Below are 27,394 nucleotides of genomic sequence, written 5' to 3' on the forward strand. Positions count from 1 at the left end.
GACCCCACAGAAATAAAGGAAGTAATGACAGGATACTATGAAAAACTTCGTGCTAATAAACACGAGAATGTAGACGAAATAGACAACTTTTTAGAAAGGCATGAACAACCAACTTTGACTCGAGAAGACATGGACGACCTCAACAAACCAATCACAAGTAAAGAAACTGAATCAGTCATTAAGAAGCTTCCCAAAAACAAAAGTCCAGGACCACATGACTTCACATGTGAATTCTAGCAAACATTCCAGAAAGAATTAGAACCAATCCTGCTCAAACTCTTCAAAACAATTAAAGAGGAGGGAAAGCTACCTAATTCATTCTATGAAACCAACATCATCCTCATACCAAAATCAGACAAAGATATTTAAAAAAAAGAAAACTACAAACCAATCTTTCTAATGAATATAGATGCAAAAATCCTCAACAAAATTCTAGCAAGTCAAATCCAGCAACACATTAAAAAATTATACATCAAGACCAAGTAGGATTCGATCCAGGATTGCAAAGATGGTTCAACAGAAGAAAATCAATTAATGTAATACACCATATCAACAAATCAAAGCAGAAAAACCACATGATCATCTCGAATGACGCAGAAAAGGCATCTGACAAAAGTCACCATCCTTTCCTGTTGAAAACACTTCAAAGGATAGGAATACAAGGGAACTTCCTTAAAATGACAAAGAGAATATATGAAAAACCCACAGCTAATATCATCCTCAATGGGGAAAAACTGAAAACTTTCCCCTAAGATCAGGAACAAGACAAGGATGTCCACTATCACCACTGTTATTCAACACTGTGTTGGAAGTTCTAGCCAGAGCAATTACACAAGAAAAAGAAATACAAGGCATCAAAATTGTAAAGGAAGAAGTTAAACTATCACTGTTTGCAGATGATATGATATGTCGAAAACCCTGAAAAACCCACAGCAAAACTACAAGAGCTAATAAATGAGTACAGCAAAGTGGCAGGTTACAAGATCGACACTCAAAAATCTGTACTGTTTCTATACACTAGTAATGAACAATCTGAGGGGGAAATCAAGAAACTAATTCCACTTACAATTGCAACCAAAAGAATAAAATATTTAGGAATAAATTTAACTAAAGAGACAAAAGACTTATACAAAGAAAACTACAAAAAATTGTTAAAAGAAATCACAGAAGACCTAAATAGAAGGAAGGGCATACCGTGTCCAGGGACTGGAAGACTAAATAGTTAAGATGTCAATTCTACCTAAATTGATTTACACATTCAATGCAATATGAATCAAAATCCCAACAACTTATTTTTCAGAAATAGAAAAACCAAGAAGCAAATTTATCTGGCAAGGCAGGGTACCCCGAATTGCTAAAAGTATCCTGAGGAAAAAAAACGAAGCTGGAGGTCTCATGCTGCATGACTTTAAGGCATTTTATGAAGCTACAGTGGTTAAAACAGCATGGTACTGGCATAAAGATAGATATATTAACCAATGGAATCGAAGAGAGTGTTCAGATATAGACCCTATCATCTATGGACATTTGATCTTTGATAAGGCAGTCAAGACAACTCACGTGGGACAGAACAGTCTCTTCAATAAATGGTGCCTAGGGAACTGGATATCCATATTGAAAAGAATGAAAGAGGACCCGTATCTCACACCCTATACAAAAGTTAACTCAAAATGGATCAAAGATCTAAACATTAAATCTAAGACCATAAAATAGTTAGAGGAAAATGTAGGGAAATATCTTGCAAATCTTATAATTGGAGGCAGTTTTACAGACCTTACACCCAAAGCAAAAGCACTGAGGAAAGAAATAAATAAATGGGAACTCCTCAAAATTCTACACTTTTGCACATCAAAGAACTTCATCAAGAAAGTAAAAAGACAGCCTACACAATGGGAGACAATATTTGGAAACGACATATCAGATAAAGGTCTAGTATCCAGAATTTATAAAGAGATTGTTCAACTCAACAACAAAAAGACAGCCAACCCAATTACAAAATGGGAAAAAGACTTGAACAGACACCTATCAGAAGAGGAAATACAAATGGCCAAAAGGCACATGAAGAGATGCTCAATGTCCCTGGCCATTAGAGAAATGCAAATCAAAACCACAATGAGATATAATCTCACACTCACCAGATTGGCCATTATCAACAAAATAGAAAATGACAAGTGCTGGACACGATGTGGAGAAAGAGGCACACTTACTCAGTGTTGGTGGGAACCTCAAATGGTGCAACCGCTGTGGAAAGCAGTTTGGCAGTTCCTCAAAAAGATGAATGTAGAATTGCCATATGACCCGGCAATACCATTGCTAGGTATCTACTCAGAAAGGACATAAGGGCAAAGACACAAATGGACATTTGCACACCAATGTTTATAGCAGCATTACTTACAATTACAGCCAAAATGTCCATCAACAGATAGTGGCTAAACAGGGTAATTGGAGCTGAAGGGATACAGACTGTGCAACAGGACTAGATACAAAAACTCAAAAATGGACAGCACAATAATACCTAACTGTAAAGTAATCATGTTAAAACACTGAATGAAGCTGCATCTGAGCTATAGGTTTGTTTTTTTTTTTACTATTATTATTACTTTTATTTTTTTTCTCTATATTAACATTCTATATCTTTTTCTGTTGTGTTGCTAGTCCTTCTAAACCGATTCAAATGTACTAAGAAACGATGATCATGCATCTATGTGATGATGTTAAGAATTACTGATTGCATATGTAGAATGGTATGATTTCTAAATGTTGGGTTAATTTCTTTTTTCCATTAATAATAATAAATAAATATATATATATATATACATATATAATGGGGAAACAAATGTTAAAATGAATTTAGTTTGAAATGCTAGTGATCCATGAAAGGGAGGGGTAAGGGGTATGATATGTATAAATTTTTTTTTCTATTTTTGTTTTATTTCTTTTTCTGTTGTCTTTTTATATCTTTTTCTGAATTGATGCAAATGTTCTAAGAAATGGCCATGATGAATATGCAACTGTGTGATGATATTGTGAATTACTGATTATATATGTAGAATGGAATGATCATATATTAATAAAAAAAAAACCAGACAGTGGCTAAACAAACTGTGGTATATACATATACTATGGAATATTATGCAGCTTTAAGACACAATAAAGTTATGAAGTATGTAACAACCTGGATGGACCTTGAGAACATTATGTTGAGTGATACTAGCCAAAAACAAAAGGACAAATACTATATGGTCTCACTGATATGAACTGACTTTAGTGAATAAACTTGGAATATTTCCTTGGTAACAGAGACCATCAGGAGACAGAAATAAGGTAAGATACTGGGTAACTGGAGCTGAAGGGATACAGACTGTGCAACAGGACTGAATATAAAAACTCAGAAATGGACAGCACAGTACTACCTAACTGTAATAAAATTATGTTAAAACGTTGAATGAAACTGCATGTGAGAATGATAGAGGGAGGAGGGCTGGGGACATAAATGAAATCAGAAAGAAAGATAGATCGAGATGGTATAATATAGGAATGCCTAGAATGTATATAATAGTGAAATAAATTTTAAAAATGTTTTTGCATGAGGAAGAACAAAGGAATGTCATTATTGCAGGGTACTGAAAATAGATGATAATTAATACTTTCAAATGTCACCTTATGTGTGATACTAAAGCAAAAAATGTTTATTTGTTACAAAATTTAGATTTTGACTAGAGCATTTCCTAATATAACTCATGTAGATAGTTTGATTGAATGTCATTAAGTACTTGGAATCTCAGGTAGCACACGAGATTTTGTTGGTTCGTACAGAGTGATGCCCTGATGAATCCCAGAATGATTTGATCAGTGACTGGAAAAGTATTTGCAAGCCCCCTTCAGGGAATGGTGAGAGCGGGGAGAAATTCAACTTCCCCAAGTTGAATTCCTGATATTCTCACAAGCAGTGTGGACAACCAAAGCTATAGGCTGAGGCCCCAGTCTTGGGGTTTGTTCATATGAAACTTAACCCCACAAAGGATAGGTCAAGTCTACTTAAAATTTAGGCCTAAGAGTCACCCCCAAGAGAGCCTCTTTTGTTGCTCAGATGTGGCCTCTCTCTCCAGCCAACATGACGAGCAGTCTCACCACCCTCCCCCTCTCTGCGTGGGACATGACTCCCACGGGTGTGGACCTTCCTGGCAACGTGGGACAGAGATTCTGGAATGAGCTGAGACTCAGCATCAAAGGACTGAGAAAAACCCTAGAATGAGCTGAGAATTAACATCAAAGGACTGAGAGAACCTTCTGGACCAAAGGGGGAAGAGTGAAATGAGACTAAGTGTCAATGGCTAAGAGATTCCTAACAGAGTTGAGAGGTTATCCTGGAGGTTATTCTTATACATTAAGTAAGATATCACCTTGTTGTTAAAGATGTAGCGGAGAGGCTGGAGGGAACTGCCTGAAAATGTAGAGCTGTGTTCCAGTAGCCATGTTTCTTGATGATGACTGAACACTGATATAGCTTTCACAATGAGACTCTGTGAATGTGAAAACCTTGTGTCTGATGCTCCTTTAAGCTACTACAGCAACAGAAGAGTAGAACATAGGGAATAAAAATAAATAATAGGGGGAACAAATGTTAAAATAAATTCAGTTTGAAATGCTAGGGGTAAATGAAAGCAAGGGTTAAGGGATATGGTATGTATAATCTTTTTTTTCTCTATTATCATTTTATTTCTTTCTCTGTTGTCTTTATTTCTTTTTCTAAATCGATGTAAATGTTCTAAGAAATGATGAATATGCAACTCTGTGATGATATTAAGAATTACTGACTGTATATGTAGAATGGAATGATATCTTAATGTTTTGTTAATTTTTTTAATTAATAAAAAAAGTTTAAAAAAAAAACTCATACATGCCATACCCTTTACCCCTTCCTCTCATTGACTACTAGTATTTCAATCTACCTAATTTTTTTACCCTTTATCCAGCCCTTATTATTTATTTATTTTTAGCCATATTATTTTACTCACCTGTCCATACCCTGCATAAAAGGAACATCAGACACATGGTTTTCACAATCACACAGTCACACTGTACAAGTTATATCTTTATATAACTATGTTCAAGAATCAAGGCTATGGGTGGGCCACAGTGGCTCAGGAGGCAAGAATGCTTGCCTGCCATGCCAGAGGACCCGGGTTCGATATCCGGTGCCTGCCCATGTAAAAATTTAAAAAAAAAAATCAAGGCTACTGGAACACAGCTCAACAGTTTCAGTTACTTCTCTGTAGTCAATCTGATACACTATAAACTAAAAGGAGATATCTATACAATGCATAAAAATAACCTCCACAAAAACCTCTCAACTCTGTTTGAAATCTTCAACAACCAAAACTTTATTTTGTCCCATTTCTCTCTTCCCTCTTTTGGCTGAGGTTTTTTTCAATTCCATGATGCCAGGTCCTGGCACATTCCCAGGAGCTCTCTCCCAGGCTGCCAGGGAAATTTACACCCCTGGGAGTCATGTCCCATATAGTGGGGATGGCAGTAAGTTCACAGGCTTAGTTGAATGCCATGTTCTTTTAATCCATTCCTATGGGTGCAGACCTGTTGTGGGTTGGACCTTTTGGTTAGATTATTTCAATTGACTGTAACTCACCTCATACATGGTGGGTCTCAATCCTTTTCCTGGAGTCCTTAATGAAAGGATAAAGGACAGAAACCCAAGAGAGCTGAGAAACACCCAGAGAAGTTTGCAGAAAGTTTTGAGAAGAAGCCCCTGGAGGACCACAGAGAGTGTGGTCTCTGGAGGATAAGAGAGGGCCCACAGAAACTCAGAGGAGGCCACTGGAGCCAGAAGGTGAAAGCAACCCAGGAGCAAAGTGCCAGCAGATGCCAGCCATTTGTCTTCCTATGTGTTAGCGGTGTCCCAGATGCTGGCAGTCTGTCATCAGAGTCCAGGTATCATCCTATTGATGCTTTAATTTTGAAATTTTCAAGATCTAAGAACTTTAAATTGTAAGTTAATAAATCCGCATTGTAAAAGTCAACCTATTTCTGGTATATTGTATTCCAGCACCTTTAACAAACCAAAACAATGTGGGAAGGGACTTGGAGTTACAGGAAGCCAATGTTTAATATGTATAGAGTTTGTCTGGGGTGATAGGAAAGTTTTGATAGTGGATGGTAGCAAAATCTGGTGAAGGTAATTAATGCCACTGAAATACATGCTTGTAAGTAGTTAAAATGCGGAATTTTATGTGGTACATATGCAGCCACAGAAAGAAATGACTATGCATATAAAAATACTAGAAAATAAGACACAAACATAATACCAGTTGCATATTGGGACAGTAGGATTATGGGTGAATTTTTATTACTGTATTTCCCAATTGTTTTTTTTTACTTATTTTATTTTCTTTTAATATTTTTATTGATAAAACAACATACAAACATTCTTAACATACAATCATTCCATACATGGTGTACAATCAATGGCTCACAATATCATCACATAATATAAAAAGAATAATAAAAAAAATACTAGGTCTCAATCCCCTCTTCTACTTCCTTCTGGCAGTTACTTTTAGTGCTAACTCTGCCATCCATTGTTATAGTTTTATGAGAGACAAAGACAGATGAAGAAAGTGAGGGGAAAAACAAGAGACTGCACACACACATCCATCAGTGATATACATAATGAATTGTTGGAAAACTTTTACAGAATGATATCATACTTTATTGCCTCATTGATCAAGCATTTTGAGACCCAATGCTATATTGCTGAAATAAATTATCAACAGATCTAGTTTGTTTTTAATATTAAAAAGTAACTATATCGCCCCCAAGAGAATCACTTTTTTCTCCAATACAGTATTACTAAATTTATGTTTTCAAAACGAATAAGCTTGTTTTTACTAATCTAAACAACATTATTAATTTATCAACAACTATACAACCTTTAATAAAGGCAAAAAAAACCTCACAAATCCAGTATGACTTCTTTGTAACCATCAACCAACAAATCAAATACTCAGATTCTGAACACAATTACAAACTAATCATTGAGCTATCAAAAACAAATCACATTAACTACACAAATATAAAAAAGTTCTTTCAAGAACTTAGAGCATATATACAGCTTTCTTATATATTACAAGAAAATAATAGAGGAATATATGAGGAAAATGTATGTACAGCAACTATAGTTAACTGTAATATTTTAATGTCCTTTCATCAACAGTAACAAATATATCGCATCAATACTATGGGTGAATAAAATGGGGGGGAAGAGTATGGGAGGATTAAAGTTTTCTTTTTTCATCTTTTTTGGAGTATGAAAATGTTCTAAATTCAATCATGGGACTGTATGCACAACTACGTAATGATACTGTGAACCAGTGTTTGAATATATTTCAATATAACTGCATTAAAAAAAGTCACATCTTTAAAATGAACTATTCATATCATATAAAATAAAATGTATACAAATTTTTCAAATAAAAAGCCAAAAAAAAAAAAAATTAGGGCAGTGTGACAGTGGCTCAGTGGCAGAATTCTCACCTGCCATGTTGGAGACCCACGTTCGATTCCCAGTGCCTGCCCATGTGGAAAAATTTTTTTTATTTATTGAAAAATACTTTATTTATGAAAAAAAAAAACTTTTTAATGACTTCTATTACTTTTCTGGAAATTTTTTTTAAGTAACTTTGGATATTGATTTGTTGCCACCTACTGGTTAAATATATGTTTGAATAGTCTCATTTCACATCAAATATTCACTTTACTTAATATAAAACACAGAATCAAAAAGTATCTTGTTAACGCCCTTTATACAGTTTCACTAAACTTAGCTTTGGCTTTTTTAAAGCTATCTCAATAAGGGAATAATGGTATCTTGATGTCTGACAATATTCTCACACAGAAACAGTATACAAACTGTTTTCAAACTGAACTACATTATACTTTGTAACAAATATGCAGCCTTTATTTAATGAAAATAATTTCAAAATGCTATCCTTTTTTCTTTACAACTCCAAAGTTTACATTCTTAATTTTTCCAAAATATTGGAGGTATGTAGAATTTAGGAATATTAGCATCTTTTTACAGTTCATTTATTAGAACAGGATCTCAAATTAGGCCCACATGTTATAATAAGCTATTGTGCACCTTATGTCTCTTTTACTATATAGCAGTTCTTCCCCTCTCCCTCCCTTTTTCACACCACTTGTTGGCTGAAGAGAAGGGACCAGTTTTCTACTGCAATGATTTTAAAATTACCTTTTTAGTTACCCAAATTGACAAAACATTAAAAAAAAAAAAAAGTAACAAGAATCTATTTTAGATTGTGATTCCAGTAAATTAACCATAAAGACATTTCTTTAATCCTGGGAAATCATGAATATAGAGTGCGTTTTAGAATATACCAAGGATTTTGTTAATTTTGTTAGGTGCAATAATACAGTCTAATTATGTAAAACAAACAGTCTAAAATCTTTTAGATATGCATACTGAAGAATTTAAGTGTGAAATAACATATCAGGGATTTGCTCTAAAATATCTCAGCTAAAAAGGAAAATAAATACCCAAGAAACTGAACAAAATCTTAGTAACTCTTGAACTTAGGTGACAGGTACCTGGGGTCTAATATGCTACACACTTACTGCTGAGTCTAAAACTCCAAAGAAACAAATTTAAAACACAAAGAATGCAAGAAAATAAAGGTTTTATATTAGAATAAACAAAGTACCAATCTGATAACATTACAAGGCTAAAATAAAAACGAGGTATTATGAGAATATGGTCAAACAGGAAAGCCCAGGAATGAGTTCCACCACACAAACACACACACACACACACACACACACAAAACAACTATGAACTGGCAGGAGCTGTCTGAACCAATTATTTTGAAACTCTGAAGTCAATACGAACACTGTAGCATCCAGGGAAGAGCTGCAGGAAGAGGCCAGGAAATTCCGATTAGCGCTGGTGAATTTCACGCTCTTTGAGCAACAGCCACTGTGTCCCATCCCCCAACTGCGTGACAAGCAGTAGTGGGGTCATAGTACATCAAAACCCATAAACTCTAAGTTCTGATCACTGATTACTGCCTTTGATCAGTAACTTCAGATTGCTGGAAGGACTGCTCTGAGGAGAGCCAGTGTTCTAATCCCCCTCAGACAAAAGTGTGAGAGAGCTATCATAAAGAGGCAGTGCCTGCCTTTTTATTTTCCTCGTCTCTTTCCATTCCCCATTTGAGAGTCACAAATACTTTGGAAAAGTCACAAATAGACATCTCCAGCCCACAACAACAACAAGCTATCAATCCCTAAAGAATAGGAAAACTAGACTTCCCGAGTTATAACAATATAATACTTAAAATGTCCAGTTCTCAATGAAAAATTGTAAAGACATAAAGAAACAAGAAAGTACGGACTATTAACAGGAAGAAAAGAATTTGCCAGAAATCATGCATACCATACATAAGGAAGCTCATACACTGGAACTATTAGTCAATGACTTTAAATCAATCACATTAAGAATGTTCAGTGAGCTAAAGCAATCCATATACAATGAACTAAAGGAAATTAGAAAAACATGTTGGAATAAACTACAGAGATAGAAATTATAAAATGGAATCAAGGGGGTATAAGGGTAGTTCAGTGGTAGAATTCTTACCTGCCATGCAGGAGGACCCAGGTTTGATTCCCAGCCCATGCACTTTCCACTCCCCCCCCAAAAAAAAATCAACAAATGATACTGCAATAAAGGGATATTCACATGGAAAAAGAATGAAATGCGGCCCCAGCCATACAGCATATAAAAAAAGAAAAGAAATCAAATAGAAATTTTGGAGCTACAAAATACAGTAATTGAAATGAAAAACTCATCAGACAGTTTCAAGAACAGATTTGAAGAGAATTTTAATAATGGGGAGAACTGGGAGATAGCAGGGTTATATTAGTAAATACGCATCAAAGTAGTATTTAGAACAGCCAAAAAGCGGAAACAAACCAAATGTTCATCAGCAGATGAATGGATAAACAAAATGCAATATATACATACAATGGAATACTATTAGTCGGCCTTAAAAAGGACTGATGTTATGATACGTGCAACAACATGGACGAACCTTGAATGCTGATTGAAATAAGTCCGACACAAAGGGACAGGGATGGTATGATTTCACTTATGAAATAGAATATACAAACACACAGAGACAGAAAGGAGAAAACAAAATAAAAATATGGGGGGGGCAAGAGGAAGTGGGATTTAATACATAATGATGAACGCTCCCTGTTTAGGGTGATGAAAGGTTCTGGTAATGGATGGGCAGTGAGGGTAGAACAACACTGTCAATGTGATTGATGTTTCTTACTGAACTGTATGCTAGGGATGGCTGAGTTAGGAAATTTCATGTGGTATGTATGTTTCCACAATTTATGAAAAAAAAAAAAAGAGCAACTAAAGAGACAGTGACAATTAAGTGCAATATCTGATCCTGGATGGGATCTAATAATGGAGGAGAAAAGGCCAAGAAGACATTATAGGGACATATGAAAAAATCAGAATTTAGACAGAAAGCCTCATGTCAATGTTAAAGTTCCTGAACATAACCATACTAAAAGCAGATATATAACTGAATGTCCTTAAGTGATTATCCTTGTTCATAGGAGATGTACATGGAAATATTAAGTGTTCAAGGACCATGATGTATATAATCAACTCTCAAATGTTTAAAAAAATCACAGATAAAACTATTATGCACCTCAGAAAAAACACATTTTAATCCTGATCTGATCTTGGGAGGGGGGCAGGAGGTAGCTATTTCTTTTAATTCTGATTCAATATTGTCGGGTGGAAACTTTTGATTAGATTACCTCCACAATAATGTGGCACATCCAATTGTGGGCATGGCATTTTGATTATTGAGATATGGCCCTACCCATTCTTGATTGGGTCTTGATTAGTTTTCTACAGTCCTTTAAAGGGGGAAACATTTTGGAGAAACCTCAAATGCAGACTCTTAGAGAACAGTTGCTTCAGAGCTGAGAGAAACAAAGATTTTTGGAGGTGCTTGGAGTCTGACAAAGATAGCAGATGCTTAAACAAGGGCAGAGCCCAGTAGATGTGGCCATGTGCCTTCCCATGAGATGCTAAGCAAAGCAGAACCCAGAGCTGTGTCCCAGAGGAGCTAACTGAAAGCGGACAGATGCTTAGAGAAGAAACCACTGCCATCAGAAGCTGGAAGCTAAGGAACTAGGAACAAGGACCAGCAGACACCATCATATGCCTTCCCATGTAACAGACACTGGCCTTTCTTGAGCCAAGGTATCTTTTCCTGGATGCCTTAGTTTAGACATTTTTCTGGCCATAGAACTATAAATTTGTAATGTAATAAATTCCCTTTATAAAAGTGGTACGATTCCTGGTATATTGCATTCTGGCAGCTTTAGCAAACTAACACAGATAGGCAGAGAAAACGGATGGATGGATAGATGTATAAGACAGATAAATGGAATAAAAAGCTGGTAGACCTGGATATTTGGGATATTCTTAATGCTAATTTCCCAGCCATTAAAAAAAAAAGGATCTTAGTTTAAGAATCTCTTTGGGATATATGATAATGTATTAAATAAATACTAATACACTAACAACATACAAAAACAGCTACACTCAAAAGAACAAAGTTAAACTGTACTATATAATCTTAATAGCCTAAATACTAACACATTAAGTAACAAATATGGGGCTCCTAAAAGGAAACTTTTAGTCTTTTTCAACAAAGACCCTTTATGCACTGTAATTTAGTGCTAATATAAAAAAAAAGGTTTGTAATAAAAGAAACCTGACAAATGGCCTCCACTGTGATTTCCTAAAAACATCAAAGTGCCATGGAAACAGATGCCCAAGAACCTGGCACAGGCCATCTTCTATTTATTAGTCCCAGCATCAGCCTAATAACTTCCACCTCACCCCATCTACTTTTCAAGGCTGGGCTTCCTCAAATCATCCTTTGGCCTAATACTCATCAGGCAGCCACAAGACTAACCAGGTTCGGATGAACCTCCATTTCAATATTCAGAAAGACTACAAGCAGCCAAGACAAGATAGAGAGAGAAATGATTCAGTCACCCTCACACCAAATTTTATCATTACCTCTACAAGGTGAGTCACTGAATTCTCTAATATCTTCATGGCATTAAACTAAAGATAAAATGTTCATCACTACAACTAATCATACCAGAACTTTTCTAGCATAAGAGGTGATAATAAGTCTTTTAAAAATAGGAAGTGTATGGTTTTGTATACTTTAAGATATTTCCTACTCTATGCTTAAGTGCTAAAATTATTACTCTGTGTCAATTATAATTACCAATTACCTATAGCACCAAATACAGTCATATGAGTATTTTCTCCAAAAGAACTGCCATTATGAGATGAGATTTTTCTAGAGCAGATATATATTGACAAAACAGCTTTCCACTGGAAAGAGATTCAGATAATCAGAAGAAATGTAAAAATCAGCCAAAATAGTAATATGAAAAGTATATATTTACACACCAATGTTCAAAACACAACAATTTTGCAAATTTTACCTAAGCTATTTGGGAAAAAGGTTAAACATCAGTTTTTTTACAGCCAACTCCATGCAGAATAAGAAAAGGAGAGTGGGATGGTTGCTAGAAAGTCATGGAGGAGCTCACAGGAGCAAAGGAGCAGAAAGAGCAGGATACATGCAGCCAGAGATAATTTCAACTGCCTCATGTGGAACCTGTGATGGAGGGCAGTGTGTCCAGTCACTGTACTCTGGATTCAAATTCCAGGGAGGAAATTCCAAATTTGGATTGTAATGTGCCTGTGTCTTAGTAGATGATAACCTATGCCCTTCCACCCCTGCTTCCACTAGCATTCCCAACAATGCTGTATTCCCACAGAGAAAAAGTAATTTCACAAAATAAAATAAGGGTACTCCTCAAAAGACAAAGAAATGAAAGATGAACAGAAAAGAAACTCAAACCCACAGAGGAACATAAGCCCGCATTGTTTTCAAAATTCTTGACTTTTGTATTGATAACCTGGAAATCCACAACATTTGACATAACATAATAAAACCATACCAGGAAGATGTGACAAAAGACAGTGGTTCAATTTGTTAATATTACCCCACTTCTCTATTTCTTTCTGGTCGCTACACAGAGATGGACTCAAACGTCCATTAATAGGGAAAACAAACTGTGGTATATTTATACAATGGAATTCTACTCAATGACATGACTGAACCTCAAAATAATCATGCTGAGTGAAGAAATCAGACAAAAAAGGATGCAACATCGTATGACTATTTACATAAATTTTAGAAAATACAGCAGATCAGTGGTTGCCTAACAAATTGGGGACAGAGGCACATGGGGGACAGGAGGGAAGGATGACAAAGTGGCAGGAAAAAACTTCTGACAATAAGAAATACGTTTATTATCAAGATTGTAGTGATGTTTCACATCTATATTCACATGTCAAAAAGCTGCCAAATGGGCGGGCCACGGTAAGAATGCTTGCCTGCCATGCCCGAGGACCCGGGTTCGATTCCCAGTGCCTGCCCATGTAAAAAATAAATAAATAAATAAATAAATAAATAAATAAATAAAAGCTGCCAAATTATGCAGTTTTCACTGTATGTCATTTCTTCAATTCTATCTCAATAAAGCTGGTAAAAATCCAAAGCAAAAAAAAATATGCAAACAGTCTAGAAGAAACTATAATGAAACTAAAAATGAAAATAGTTCTAGTAAGGTAGGTTAATTTTCAACATCTTCATTTTTTTAATATGCCAACCACGGAATTAAGAAAATATGTATTGTATGGAATGTGTGTGTGTGACGATGTCAATAAAAATACTCAGCTAAGAGCAAAGTGCCTGAAAATGTAAAGCTGTATTCCAGTAGCCACGTTTCTTGAAGATGATTATATAATGATACAGCTTTCACAATGTGACTGTGTGATTGTGAAAACCTTGGGTCTGATGCTCCTTTTATCTAAAGTATGGACAGATGAGTAAGACATAGGGATTAAAAATAAATAAATGGGGGAACAAATGTTAAAATAAATTTAGTAGACTGAAATGCTATTGATCAAGGAAAAGGGAATGATGAGGGGTATAGAAAAAAATAGGGGACACAAAGGCTAAAATATATTGGGTAGATGGAAATACTAGCAATCAACGAGAGGGTGGGGTAAGGTATATATGAGCTTTTTTTTCTTTTTTCTTATTTTTTTTTTGAATTGATGAAAATGTTCTAAGAAATGATCACAGTGATGAATATACAACTATGTGATGATACTGTGAGTTACTGATTATACACCAAGAATGGAATGATCATATGGTAAAATGTTCGTCTTTGTATGTTGCTATGTTTTAAAAAAATTTTTTAAATGAAAAAAAATACTGAGCTAATTCTAAAAGAATTTATGACAATTCTAAAAGGATTTATGCCAGTATATAATAAAAAGGAGAACAATAAAGCCATTAAAGAAGACAGCAAAAAGCGACCATTTAGGGAAGGGCATGGTGGCTCAGCGGCAGAGTTCTTACCTGCCATGCCAGGGACTTGGGTTTGATTCCCAGTGCCTGCCCATGTAAAAAAAAAAAAAGTGACCATTTAGAATTTGAAAATATGATTTGCAAGAGATAATCAAAAAACAAAGGTCAACTGTAAGATTGAGCCCTTTCCTTAAGGCAAAACTAGTTTTGTTTTGTTGGGGAGGGGATGGAATTGCAAGGGTTATCTCCCCTCTCTTTTACATTTTTTAAATTAATTTATTCATTAGAGCACTTATAGGTTTAAAAATCATGCATAAAGTAGTTCCCATATACCCCCTTTCTCACATGCAGTTTTCCCTATTATTAACTACACTGGTTTAAAAGGATGTATGTCCCCTAGAAAAGCCATGTTGTAATCTAAATCCCATTTCATAAAGGCAGAATAATCCCTAGTCAATACTGTATGCTTGACACTTCAATCAGATCATCTCCCTGGAGGTGTGATTTAATCAAGAGTGGTTGTTAGGCTGAATTAGATGACAGCATGTCTCCACCCATTTGGGCAGATCTTGATAAATTTCTGGAGTCCTATACAAGAGGGATCATTTTAGAGAATGAAGGAGGAGATCTGGAGAGAGCAGAGAATGCTGGCTGAAGCACCACGAAGCAGAGTGTCCACAAGCCAGCGACCTTTGGAGATGAAGAAAGAAAACACCTCCCGGGGAGCTTCATGAAACCGGAAGCCAGGAGAGAAGCAGCTAGCAGATGACACCGTGCTTGCCATGTGCCCTTCCAGATGAGAGAGGAACCCTGACTGTGCTCGCCATGTGCCCTTCCACTTAAGAGAGAAACCCTGAACTTCATCAGCCTTCTTGAACCAAGGTATCTTTCCTTGGATGCCTTAGATTGGACATTTCTATAGACTTGTAACTGGGACGTTTTCTCAGCCTTAGAACTGTAAACTAGCAACTTATCAAATTCCCCTTTTTAAAAGCCATTCTGTTTCTGGTATATTGCATTTCGGGAGCTAGCAAACTAGAACATTAACTTTTTTTGCATTAGCGCAGTATTTTTCTATGAATTGTAACAAAATTCTAATAGTGATTAGAACTATGCTACTAACGTTAGCCCACTGTTTACATTAGGGCTCACTCTTTGTGTTGTACATTTCTGTGGGGGGGGTTGTGGTTACTTATCTCCCTCACTACCATCCACTGCCAAATCTTTTCTATCACTCCAACAGCAACACTGCTCCAATTAAACATTAACTCCCATTCCTCTACCCCACCCAGTCTATGGAAATCTGTACTCTAGATTTTGACTTTATGAATCTGCACATTGTTATTTCATATCAATGAGATCATCCACTATTTGTCCTTTTGTGTCTGGTTTATTTCACTCAACACAAGGTCTTCAAGGTTCATCAACACTGTAGCATGCACCAGAACTTCATTTCTTTTTACAGCAGAATATTGTGTTGTCTGTGTATATATTGTGTGTGTGTGCGTACACATTTTGTTTAGACATTCGTGTACATTTTGTTTAGACATTCATCTGTTGATAGACACTTTCACATTTTCACAAATGTGAATAATGCCACTATAAACATCTATGTGAAAATATCTGTTTGAGTCCATGCTTTTAATTATTTGAGCTAGAAGTGAGATTAAAGGGTCAAATGGTAATTCCATATTTTAACTTTCTGAGGAATTAAAAAACTGTCTTCCACAGTGGCTGTACCATCTCACATTCCCACCAACAATGAGCAAGTGTTCTTATTTTTTCAATACTTATTATTTTCCTTTTTTTAATTAGAGAAGTTGTGGGTTTGCAGAACAATCATGCACAAAATACAGGATGCCCACTTACCACTCTATTATTAAACCCTGTCATTGGTCAGATACACTTGTTACACCTGATGAAAGTACATGTCTGTCCCTGCGCCAATACCATGCTGTTCTAATAACTGTAGCTTTGTGATAAGTTTTAAAAATCCAGAAGTGTGAGTCCCCCCACCTTTGTTCTTTTTCAGGATGATTTTGGCGATTGGTGGCCACTTAACTCTGTCTTATTTTTTGTTTCTTTTTGTGGTTTTTTGCCTTATATATTTTTAAAAGATTTATTTTTTTAATTCAGCATATTGATAATTAACAGACAAAAAACATAGTCATCTCAACAGAAGGATAAAATCTTTTAGTATATATTTATGATAAACTTTTATTATGATAAACTAACAATACAAAGAAACTTCCTTAATCTGAAAAGTGTATATCCAAAAATGAACACTAACACTCTTACTGTTGAAATTTTAGAAGCAGTTTCACTTACAAAAACTTATTTTTGTTCATCAGAATATCTGCTAATCAAACATATTTTTTGGTACTGCATTATCTAATTTAACTTGTTTGGTCAGTTTATTCGAACACCATAATTACATGGAATCTTGAATAGCACATGAAATCTTGTTTGTTTGTACAGGTTAGTGTGAGGCTCCAATACATTCCAGAGTAATGTGGGCAGAGAATAAAGAAGTATTTGCTAAGTCCCTTAGGGGACTGGGAAGAAAGGAGGAAATATTCAACTTCCCCATCTGAGAAGACAACCAATTCAATAGGCTGAGCTCTTGATCTTGGGGTTCACCCCCTTGAAACTTCTTCCTACAAAGGAGGCTAAGCCTACTAAATTATGGCTAGGAGTCACCCCCAGAGAACCTCTTTTGTTGCTCATATATGGCCTCTCCCTTTAAGCCAACTCCGCAGGTGAATTTTCTGCCCTCCCCCCTACAGGGGGAGGACATGACTCCTAGGGGACACGACATGGGACATGACTCCTAGGGGTGTAAATCTCCTCAGCAATGTAAGACATGACTCTCAGGGATGAGCTGGGATAAAGCATCATGGGACTGAGAAAACCTTCTTGACCAAAAGGGGGAAGAAAGAAATGAGGCAAAATAAAGTTTCGATGATGGAGAGATTTCAAACAGAGTCAAGAGGTTATCCTGGAGGTTATTTTTATGCATCATATAGATATACCTTTTTAGTTTATGCTATATTGGAGTAGCCAGAGAGAAATATGTGAACCTGTTGAACTGTATTCCAGTAGCCTGATTCTTGAAGACAATTGTATAACTATATAGCTTTTACAATGTGACTGTGTAATTGTGAAAATCTTGTGACCGATGCTCTCTTTTTCCAGGTTATGGACAGATAAGTAAAAAATTGAGGACAAAAAATAATGGGAGGGGATAAATGATTAAAAAAATTGAGTAGACTGCAATACTAGTGGTCAATAAGAAGGAGGGGTCAGGAATATGGGACATTAGGGTTTTTTCTTTTTTGTTTTCTGGAGTGTTGCAAATGTACTAAAAATGATCATGGTGCTGAATACATACCTATGTGATGGTATTATGAGCCACTGACTATACTTTGGAGGGACTGTATGGTACATGAAGATATCTCAATAAAAATATTTCTTTAAAAAACAGAAAAAATTCTGTTAATCACTTGCATTAACACAACTTATTTTATGTTCCCTCACTTTTCACCCTCTTTACCCCATCTCACAGTTTTATTGTTTACATTTTCAAATTTTTCTCTTTCTACTACTACTGCATTAAGTCTTAAGGGTCAATAATTTAAATCAATTCTAGAATGAGGCTGAATGTAAGTTAACCGCTACCCCAACCTCCTAGCTTACCCAATTACCCCCTATTTTTTCCCTTTCCAATGTATTCTGAACAATTCTTTGTGAAGCAGCTTTCCCTGTGTCACTCTCATGCTGACAAATCTTAAAATAGTTATTTTATCAACAAAAGCTGGAGCTCAACAAGACATCAAGACCTTCCATAACCTGCTCTCACCCCAGCCAGTCTTGAATCCAATCTTCTACATCACATGCCCTGGATTTCTTGCAATTTAGACTCAGAATCACTGGAGCTAAAACATTTTTAGCCCACATTAATCTTACGGACAGTAAGATGTGAAACCTAGTGAGATAAGAAAAGAACTTTCATAATATGACCTTTGCCTAGCTTCTTGGTCTCATTTTCTAACAGTCTCCTACAAAGACATTAAATTCCAGGAATACCAATTTGTAGAATTCATCTTCCTATTTCTTGACTCCATGCTTTTTAACACATACCGCTTTTCTCTTGTTGGAAAGTCACATGCTCTCCCTAAACCTGTCATTCTCCTCTCATGGAGCTCCACTTTCCCCAACTATTGATTTGACCTGGAAATGGAAAGGAGATATACTTCAAATAAACAAAGGGAGAAGGGAGACAGGATCATGAAATAGAACATACAAAAGTACAGAATGGGACAAATGTTCTAAGAAATGATCATGATGATGAATATGCAACTATGTGATGACATTGTGAATTACTGATTATATATGTAGAACGGAATGATCACATATTAAGAATGTTTCTTTCTTTCCTGTAATTTTAATTTAAAAATTTTTTTAAAAAGTACAGAATGGGAAAAGAGTAGGTAGACCCAAAAAGAATAAACTCCTGTGATAGAGCTCAACTACAAATGACATTTTTTAAAAAAATGTTTAGCAAGACAGCCTTTGCTAAGGGCCAAAAAAAAATTCTTCCCCAAGCCCAAATCTATACTTAATCAATCCTGAGAACAGGGTGGGTTTACAATAAATAAATAACAGTCCCTACAGAATCAGTAAGAGAGATGGTTAAGAAAAGTGAGTAGAAGCCTGTGAAGGAAACTTAAGGCCAGATGTTATAGATAGTTGATACTGCAAAATGGCAAAAGTATATAAAATTCTTGCTGTGATGAATGCATTATTTTAGCTGCTACACTTAAAACTGGGAGAGGGTGAAGGTTAGGAAATCTGTAGGAATTTGTTCATCGTCTAGCTCCCTACAAGAACTTAGGCTCAAAAGTTCTTGAGGAAAGGACTCTTTTTTATCTTTAATTTCATATACACATTTGTGACTCATTATAATGACTACATTTCCATTTAACACTGTTTCAACACCCTATTCAATTAAGTCGGCCATCAAATGTTGACTAAGAGTCCCTGTTTTCACAAAACTAATACTTCTTAGGTTTCAATGTCATTTTACTTTTTATACCAGAGGTTGGCAAGCTTTTTCTGAAAAGGGCAGATAGTAAATATTTTAGGCTACACAAGCCACACAGTCTCTGCTAGAACTAATCAACACTGCTGTTATTATAGCACAAAGGCAGCCACAGACAAAAAGTAAACAAATAAGGCTGACTAAATTTCAATAAAACATTACTTACAAGATATTGAAATCTGCATTTCATATAATTTTCTTGTGTTATATAATGTTATTTTTCTTTCGATTTTTTTCAATAATTTAAAAATATACAAATCATTCTTAGCTCATGGGTCACTAAAAAAAAAATCAGACACAGTCTGATTTTTATATATATTTATATATACCTGGTTAAGTAACCATAGTTTCTAATTTAAAGGTTCAACTGTAAAACCCTTCCAGTCTTCCAAATATTCATAACACTACTAAGTGTGTTTGTATGTCTTTCTGCTAAGCCCCAACTGTGTGATAGCCTCTGGTAAGTGAACAATTTAGGCATTCTTTTGACTTAAATCCCCTCAGTTCCACCCACATCAACACTTTAAAGAAAGAAAAAAGAAAAGAAAAAACTTGTCTATCTGGTTTCTGATTTAAAACACTAAAGGAAATGGGGAATTTAAGTAGTTGTGTAAATGGGACAATGAACAATTTCAACTGTTACACTGATGTCAAATGTCTAAAGAATTCATTATGAAGAATCACAAATTCAGTTTCTAATTTCTCTCCCAAAGATTCATATCAAAATACTTACAATTACATCCAAAGAGCTACCATAATATTTTGTTATTAAAGCTTTCTCTTAAGTACTATGTGAAATAAGCTACCCAGAAATCTTCACAAAGATTGTTACAAATATATTTTTAAATCCTCTATGTAATGTAATACCCAAATATATACATGTATACAGCAGTGCAATAAACCTTGTCACAGTCATTTAAAATATTTAATCGTTTTCACAATAGTATCTCATAAAAACATGTTTAACAAAAGTCTCATTTCAAATTGCTTTATGTGTGTTCACTTCGGCAGCACATATACTAAAATTGGAACAATACAGAGAATATTAGCATGGCCCCTGTACAAGGATGACACGCAAATTCATGAAGTGTTCCATACTTTTAAAAAATAATACAAACAAATTAAAAAATTAAAAAATTGCGTTACGAATTATGAAGGGATTTTATGTAGGTCATATGCAATCATTTATGAATCACACTAAAAAGTCATGTGTGGTAGTTTGTACAATTAATTCTAAACTACAACTAAAAAGAAATATCAAAGTTCTCAACTATTCAGGAAAATTTTCCTAGAAAACAGAAGTTTAGGAAAATAAAAACTTTCTACTAGGTCCATACAAACAACATACAACATATTAATGAGAACATAACTGATTGACAAACTTATTAAGTCCTTTGGTACAGAATACCTTTGAAATACTTTCTAATCAAACTAGTTTTACACTCTCAGGTGATACGCTTACAAAAGAAAGAAAGAAAAAATTTTATTTAAGAGACATATCAAATATTGGGGTTTGTCCCTATGAAAATTATTCCTGCAAAGGACAGGCTAAGCCTACCTAAAGTAAGCTTAAGAGGAGAAAAATGTTATTGCATGCTACGGGCTATGTTTAACAGGAAAACATCAACAGTATCGCAGAACACAAGGGGTATGTAATGGGGGAGGGACAAGATTTATGGGGACAAAGGTTAAAATATATTGGGCAGATGGAGATACTAGTGGTCAGTGAGATTGAGGGATAAGGGGTATGGTATATATGAGTTTTCTCTTTTTTCTTTTTATTCATTTTTCAGGAGTGATGCAAATGTTCTAAAAAATGATCATGGTGATGAATATGCAACTATGTGATATTGTGAGCCACTAATTGTACACTATGTATGGAATGTATGTGCATGAAGCTGTGTCAGTAAAAATAGAAAAAACATATCAAAGCTTACCAAAAAAATATGCAGCAACTCCAGAGAGGTGGAGAAGGGGAGTAATAACATAATTAAATAGCAGCACTGAACTACAATCATAAGCTAATACTCAAAATACATTCACAAATACCCATGAGTGAGCCACAGGGCCAAACACTGGCTAAAGCTCAGGAAACAGAGATAACAGAATGAACATAAGCAGAAAAAAGAGAGCCATCAAGTTATTATTTATTAAGTAAGTCCTGGCTTAATATGTGCAGGCATTATGCTAAATTTATTACATGAATTCTTATTTAATCCTGATGATAACTCCATGATGTAGGTTCTATTATTAATCCCATTAATCTATTATTAATCCCATTTTACAAGTAAGGAAACTGAGGCACAGAGGGATTAAACAATGTGATTACGCAGCTATTAAGCTATTAAAGCCCACACAATTTAAAAGTTTACAGAGCCCCATCACACGTGTTATCTACCGTCATAACTCTAGTGTGGACTGTCCAGTTTTATGGTCACTATTTTACAAAAGAAACAGAGGTCAGGGGAGAATAAATACCTTCTTTAAAGTCTTTTAGGGAACATGTGGCAGAGCTAAATCTGAAACCCACCGTCCGAATCATCACCCAGGACTTTTCCTTTACCATACTTAACTGGTGTGGTGATTCTAAACGTATGTTCACAAACTGTTTCATATGTCTATCCTGAGAGGGTTGATCCTAATTCCCTCCCCTTGAGTGTATTTTGTACTTAGAAACTCACTTCTAACTAATAAAATGTGGCAAAAGTGACATGTGTGAGACTTCTGAAGTAGGTCATAAAAGCACTATAGCTTCCTCCTTGCTCTCGTTGGATCACTCACTCTGGATGAAGCCAACTGATATGTTACAAGGAGAAAGAGAAGTCCACATGCCAAGGAAGGAAGCCCTCTCGCCAGCAGCCATGTAAGTAAGATGGCATGAAAGCAAATGCCCCAGTCCCAACCAAGCCTCCAAATGACTACAACCTTGAACCAGAATCACCCGGTTATGCTGCTCCCATAACCCATAGAAACTGTGAGATGATAAATCTCACCACATTTAATCTCACCACAGTTTTAAGCCACCACATTTGGGAGACAATTTGTTACATGACAACAGATAACTAATACAACCAGAAAAGATAAAATAATCATTCATTTAAACATGTGTGTGACCAACACTTGCCATCTAAACTAGCACAGTGAAGAAGAGTGCCAAGTCCTGCAAGTCAACTCTTAATACAGTCTGTGTGACCTGGAATAACAGTTTTGCCATCTGTAACGTAACAGATAACTTCTTCATTTTAAATACCTGCCCCCATTTTACCCTACCCTTAGGGTTGTAATGTGGATTAAATGGCAGAACACACCCAGTACTTGGCATGATGCCTAACACGTAGTAAAAAGTTCAGTAAATGTTAGCTGTTGTAAATTCCATTTTATTTTTCTAATCTTCCTTCCACCAGCAATCTGCCTCAGACTAACAAACTATGCTTTAAAAATTCCCAATTCTCAATGGGGAGCACCTCCATCACTCCCCTAAATTGCTAATAACCTTTGTTTTCTGGTTTTTATTTACCTCATTTACTCCTCTGTTGCATCCCCTCCCACAGAAAATGAGTTAATGTGGTTTCTCTTCTAATCTCTGCTGCTGGTTCTCCTGCCCCTACCCCTTCAAAATGTACGTTGTCCTCAAGGTTCACTCCTTGGTCATCTTTTCTTAATTTCCACAGTCTCAATGATGGGAATTTTTGTGGGTGGCTCCCTGACTCTCAAACCTATCACTCAGCCTCTACCTCTAATCTGAGTTATAGATCCCGGTTTTCCCAGCTGATTATGTCCACATGAATGCCCCACAGTACTTCAAACCCCTCCTCCTTCCTTTTTGCCTGTCTTCTCCATGCCCAACCCTGCTTCTCCTCCTATATTCATTAACAGACCAAAATCTTCAAAGTCATCAAGGCTGAGCTACCCAAAGTCTTAAGGTAAAATCCTCCCCACTCTGCATTCAAAAAAGGCATTAGGCACTATGCTATGCTGGGGATACATGGGATTCAGGACACAAGTGCCCCAGGAACCAACAGTTTCCCACACTTCTAATCAACTGTCAAGTCCTAGTGATTCTGCCTTCACAGAGACTCACATACCCATCTCCTCCTTTCAACCCTACCAAAACCACCCATGCTTTCTATATGGACCACTGCAATAACCACCTAAAATCTCTCTTCATATTTTTAATATTTCTGTCCACCTCAAACCATCCTTCACACAATTGCCATGTATTGTCTCTAGCCAGATCACACCACTCAGCATCTCAAAAACCTGCAACAGTTCAGTGCTTAGCGGAGTAAGTCAAAACTCCCCAACACTACCTCTATGCACTTGATGCTTTTTCTACTCACATCACCTTTTGCAGCCTATGAAACCCTCCATATATATGTTGAGACATTCAAGACATATCATTCTTTCCCTAACATTCTTGCCCCTGTTTACCAATTAGTCCCTCAGAATGTTACCTCTTCTATAAAAATTCTCTTGGTTAGTGACTGGAATTAAGAGATCCTTTCCTAGATTTTAAACAGCACCATCAAACACCTCTATTTGCTATCATTTGATTCTACTTCATTTCATTGTTTCTCGTTTACTGCTGGTCTCCTTGTAGGTCATAAATCCCTGACTGCCACTAATTGAACTGACTATCTTGAGTAAGTTATTGTATTATCTGAGGTCCAATTTTCTCACCAGCAAAATGAAGGAATTGGATTAAGTAAATATTATGGTTCTTTCAACTCTAAAGTTCAAGAACTATAATTCATATTTATCTTTGAAAAAGGCGTAACAGCATTATTGTAAGCTTGGACTTGATAGACAGGTGAGTTTAAATCTCAGCTCTACAACCTACCAGCTCTCAACACTGGGCTTGCTGCTTAACATTTCTGTGCCTCAGTTGCTCATCTGTAAAATGAGAATAATTAGTGTTATCCATTAGAAATGTCAATCTTTTGTTATTGTTCTTAAATAACAGCTTTATTCAGATATAATTAACTTACAAATCACTCATATAAAGGGTACAATTCAGCTGCTTTTAGTATATTTACAGAGTTTTACAACCATCACCACAATTAATTTTAGAACATTTTCATCACCACAAAAAGAAAGCCCATATCTATAAACACCCAATTTCTACCAATTCCTTCCAACTCCAGGTGTAGGCAACAACTTTCTGTCTATGAATTGCTATTCTGGACACTTCATATAAAAAGAATCATATTTATGCAGTCTGGCTTCTTCCAGTTAGCATAATGTTTTCAAGATTCAGCCATGCTGTAGTATGCTATTAGTATGCTGTAGTATGTTGTTATGAATAACAACACTCTTTCAGTTTTAAGTAATAGAATTTCCAACTCAATCTGTCTTAAATGAACAACTGAAAGTCCAGCAGGAAGCTCCTGCTTCATACACAGCCAGAATCAGCGTTCCTTATCAGAACTGAGTTTCTCTCCATCTCTTGTCTGAATTGTTCTCTATTCATTTTTTGGAATTTGTCTAGTGACAAAATGGCTATAACTCCCATTTCATATCCTCTCATATTTTAGATGAGGAAAAATAAAAAACCTTCCAGATTCCCAAGCAAACACCCTAAGGCTAGCTACGGTTTGGCTGTAGCTTAGGAAATGACGACTACCTGAAAGAGACCATGCTCCATCACTGGCATGTGATGGGAAAAAGGTGAGGAATCCAAATAAGATGGACCAAAACTAGGACCTCTTTCCAGTATGAAAAATGGATTTTGGACAGCCAAGAATTTCTGACATCCAATTAAGAACTGTTATGAGAATTAAACATGATAAATACATAATAAGCATTTAGTAGAAGGCGCAACACAGAGCAAATAAATGCTCAATACATATCAGCTGTTGTTATAAATTATTATTTGTATTAGGATGAACCATACGAAATTTGCTCATACCTGAACTTTTTTTAAAAAAAGTCAATTTTACACAGTTAGGTCTCTTAAAATTAAGCATGTTCAACCCATATTTGCTTTTTCATAGTGAAAGATAATACTGAATCTATATCAGGTTGTCATGGTTAGGGACATGTGTCAACTCATCTAAGTTGTGGTAGCTGTTTATCTGATTGGGCAAGTACCGGCCTGTCTGTTGCAATGAGGATATTTCATAGGATTAGGTCATGATCACGTCAGCTGCATCCACAGCTGATTCCATTTGTAATCAGCCAAAGGGGAGTGTCTTCTACAATTAGTGATGCTTAATCTAATCACCGGAAGCCTTTTAAGGAAGACTCAGAGGAAACAAGCCCCATTCCTGCTTCAGCTGGTGAGCCTCTCCTGCGGAGTTCATCCAGACCCTCCATCGGAGTCGTCGGCTTCACAGCCGGCCCTGGGGATTTGGACTCTGTGTTCCTGCGGTCACGTGAGACACTTTTATAAATTTTATATCTGTTGATTCTGTTTATCTAGAGAACCCTAACTAATACACAGGTTTTGGAATGCCCAAAAGAAAAAAAGTGGCTTATTCTCAAAATTTTCAAAACTTTAGGCTATAGGGTCAAGGGTCTCTACTTATTTTCCTCCCCTGTGAAAAATATGATGTATGATGGAGGAAACCTTTAGGAAAGTAAAGACTCTGAGACCAGTAGTGCTGGAAAAGCATTTCCTACCCTAACAACCTAAGGGACAGAAATTGAATTCCACCTTAATCCTTGATTAGCAAAGTTCCCAACTCAAACAATTAAGAATTATTTTCAGGGGAAAACATCAGATTGCTTTCTTAATGTAAGCTAAGTCAAAATGCTTATTTCCAAAAAAAAAAAAAAATGCCCATTTCCATCTTGGCCCCTTGCCTAAACATGATTTTTAAATTTCAAAAATTTAAAAATTAAAAAAGGAACTACTGTTGGGGATCATCCATTCCTTCTCTTTCCTAGTTCCACACACACACACACACACACACACACACACACACACACACACACACATACTTTTTTTTTTTTTCAATAATAGCCATCCTAACAAGTATGAAGAAGTATCTCATTGTGGTTTTCATTTGTATTTCCCTAATGGCTAATGATGTTGAACATCTTGAATGTGCTTATTAGCCATTTGTATATCATCTTTATATTTACTCCTTTTATCACATCTCAATTAGGTTCCCAATCCCCTAATTCTAGTTTGGAGTTATAAATCTAGATAGAGATCACCTGCAAGGAACAATGAACATCTCTTCATTATTCTTAGATGGGAAGGTAATTTCTTTTGGTATATAACACCACTGCTTACTTCCTACTGGCACTAAAATGTAAACCCATAAAAAGGAATAACTCCACGGTTTTGGACATACGAATTACAAAGATATAAATGGTAACAAGTACAAAAAATAGGTGAGGGTATGGGGGCATATAGGGAAAGTATATGTGTATGTGTATGTTATCAAAGTAAAGTTGTTATAAAATCAAATACAGTTAGGATGTTAGATTTTAATCCACAGTACCCACAAGGAGAATATATGAAAAATATTACCAGATAGAAATGAGAAGACACTCAATATACTACAACACAAACAAATGAAATGAATATGAAAGTAGACATTCATGGAGGAATAGAGGGACAAAACAGGTATGAGACTTACAAGGGCTAAATAACAAAATGGTAGCTGTCTGCAAGAGACTCACCCTAAATTTAAATACACAAGAAAGATGAAGGTGAAAGCATAGGAAAGAATGTACCATGCAAGTAATAATCAAAGGAGAACTGGGGTAGCTATACTAATTTCAGATAAAATAGACTCTGGGTAAAAAA

General features: G+C 35.7%; 1 protein-coding gene and 1 non-coding gene across 21 annotated transcripts in view; one reads left to right on the plus strand and one right to left on the minus strand.

Moving 5' to 3' along the window:
• Positions 1-27,394, minus strand: part of SRPK2 (SRSF protein kinase 2) — a 341,198-nt gene that overhangs the window by 287,565 nt on the left and 26,239 nt on the right. For 5 of the 20 annotated variants that reach the window (XM_077160292.1, XM_077159973.1, XM_077160360.1 and 2 more), the window contains one exon: positions 24,476-24,528. The exons of 10 other annotated variants lie outside the window; for them this stretch is intronic. In XM_077160292.1, coding sequence (XP_077016407.1) covers positions 24,476-24,507 — 32 coding nt within the window. In that variant the 5' untranslated portion in view covers positions 24,508-24,528. Of the gene's footprint in view, positions 1-14,585; positions 14,622-18,674; positions 18,765-24,475; positions 24,529-27,394 lie in introns of those variants that run through there. 5 more of the 20 variants (XM_077159835.1, XM_077159758.1, XM_077159589.1 and 2 more) reach the window with 3 other exon arrangements.
• On the plus strand, positions 20,631-20,737 carry LOC143652557 (U6 spliceosomal RNA). The gene has a single exon (XR_013160755.1). It is a non-coding gene; the product is annotated as a U6 spliceosomal RNA (small nuclear RNA).

The sequence above is a fragment of the Tamandua tetradactyla genome, chromosome 1 (assembly GCF_023851605.1).
Source record: "Tamandua tetradactyla isolate mTamTet1 chromosome 1, mTamTet1.pri, whole genome shotgun sequence".
Lineage (NCBI taxonomy): Eukaryota > Metazoa > Chordata > Mammalia > Pilosa > Myrmecophagidae > Tamandua > Tamandua tetradactyla.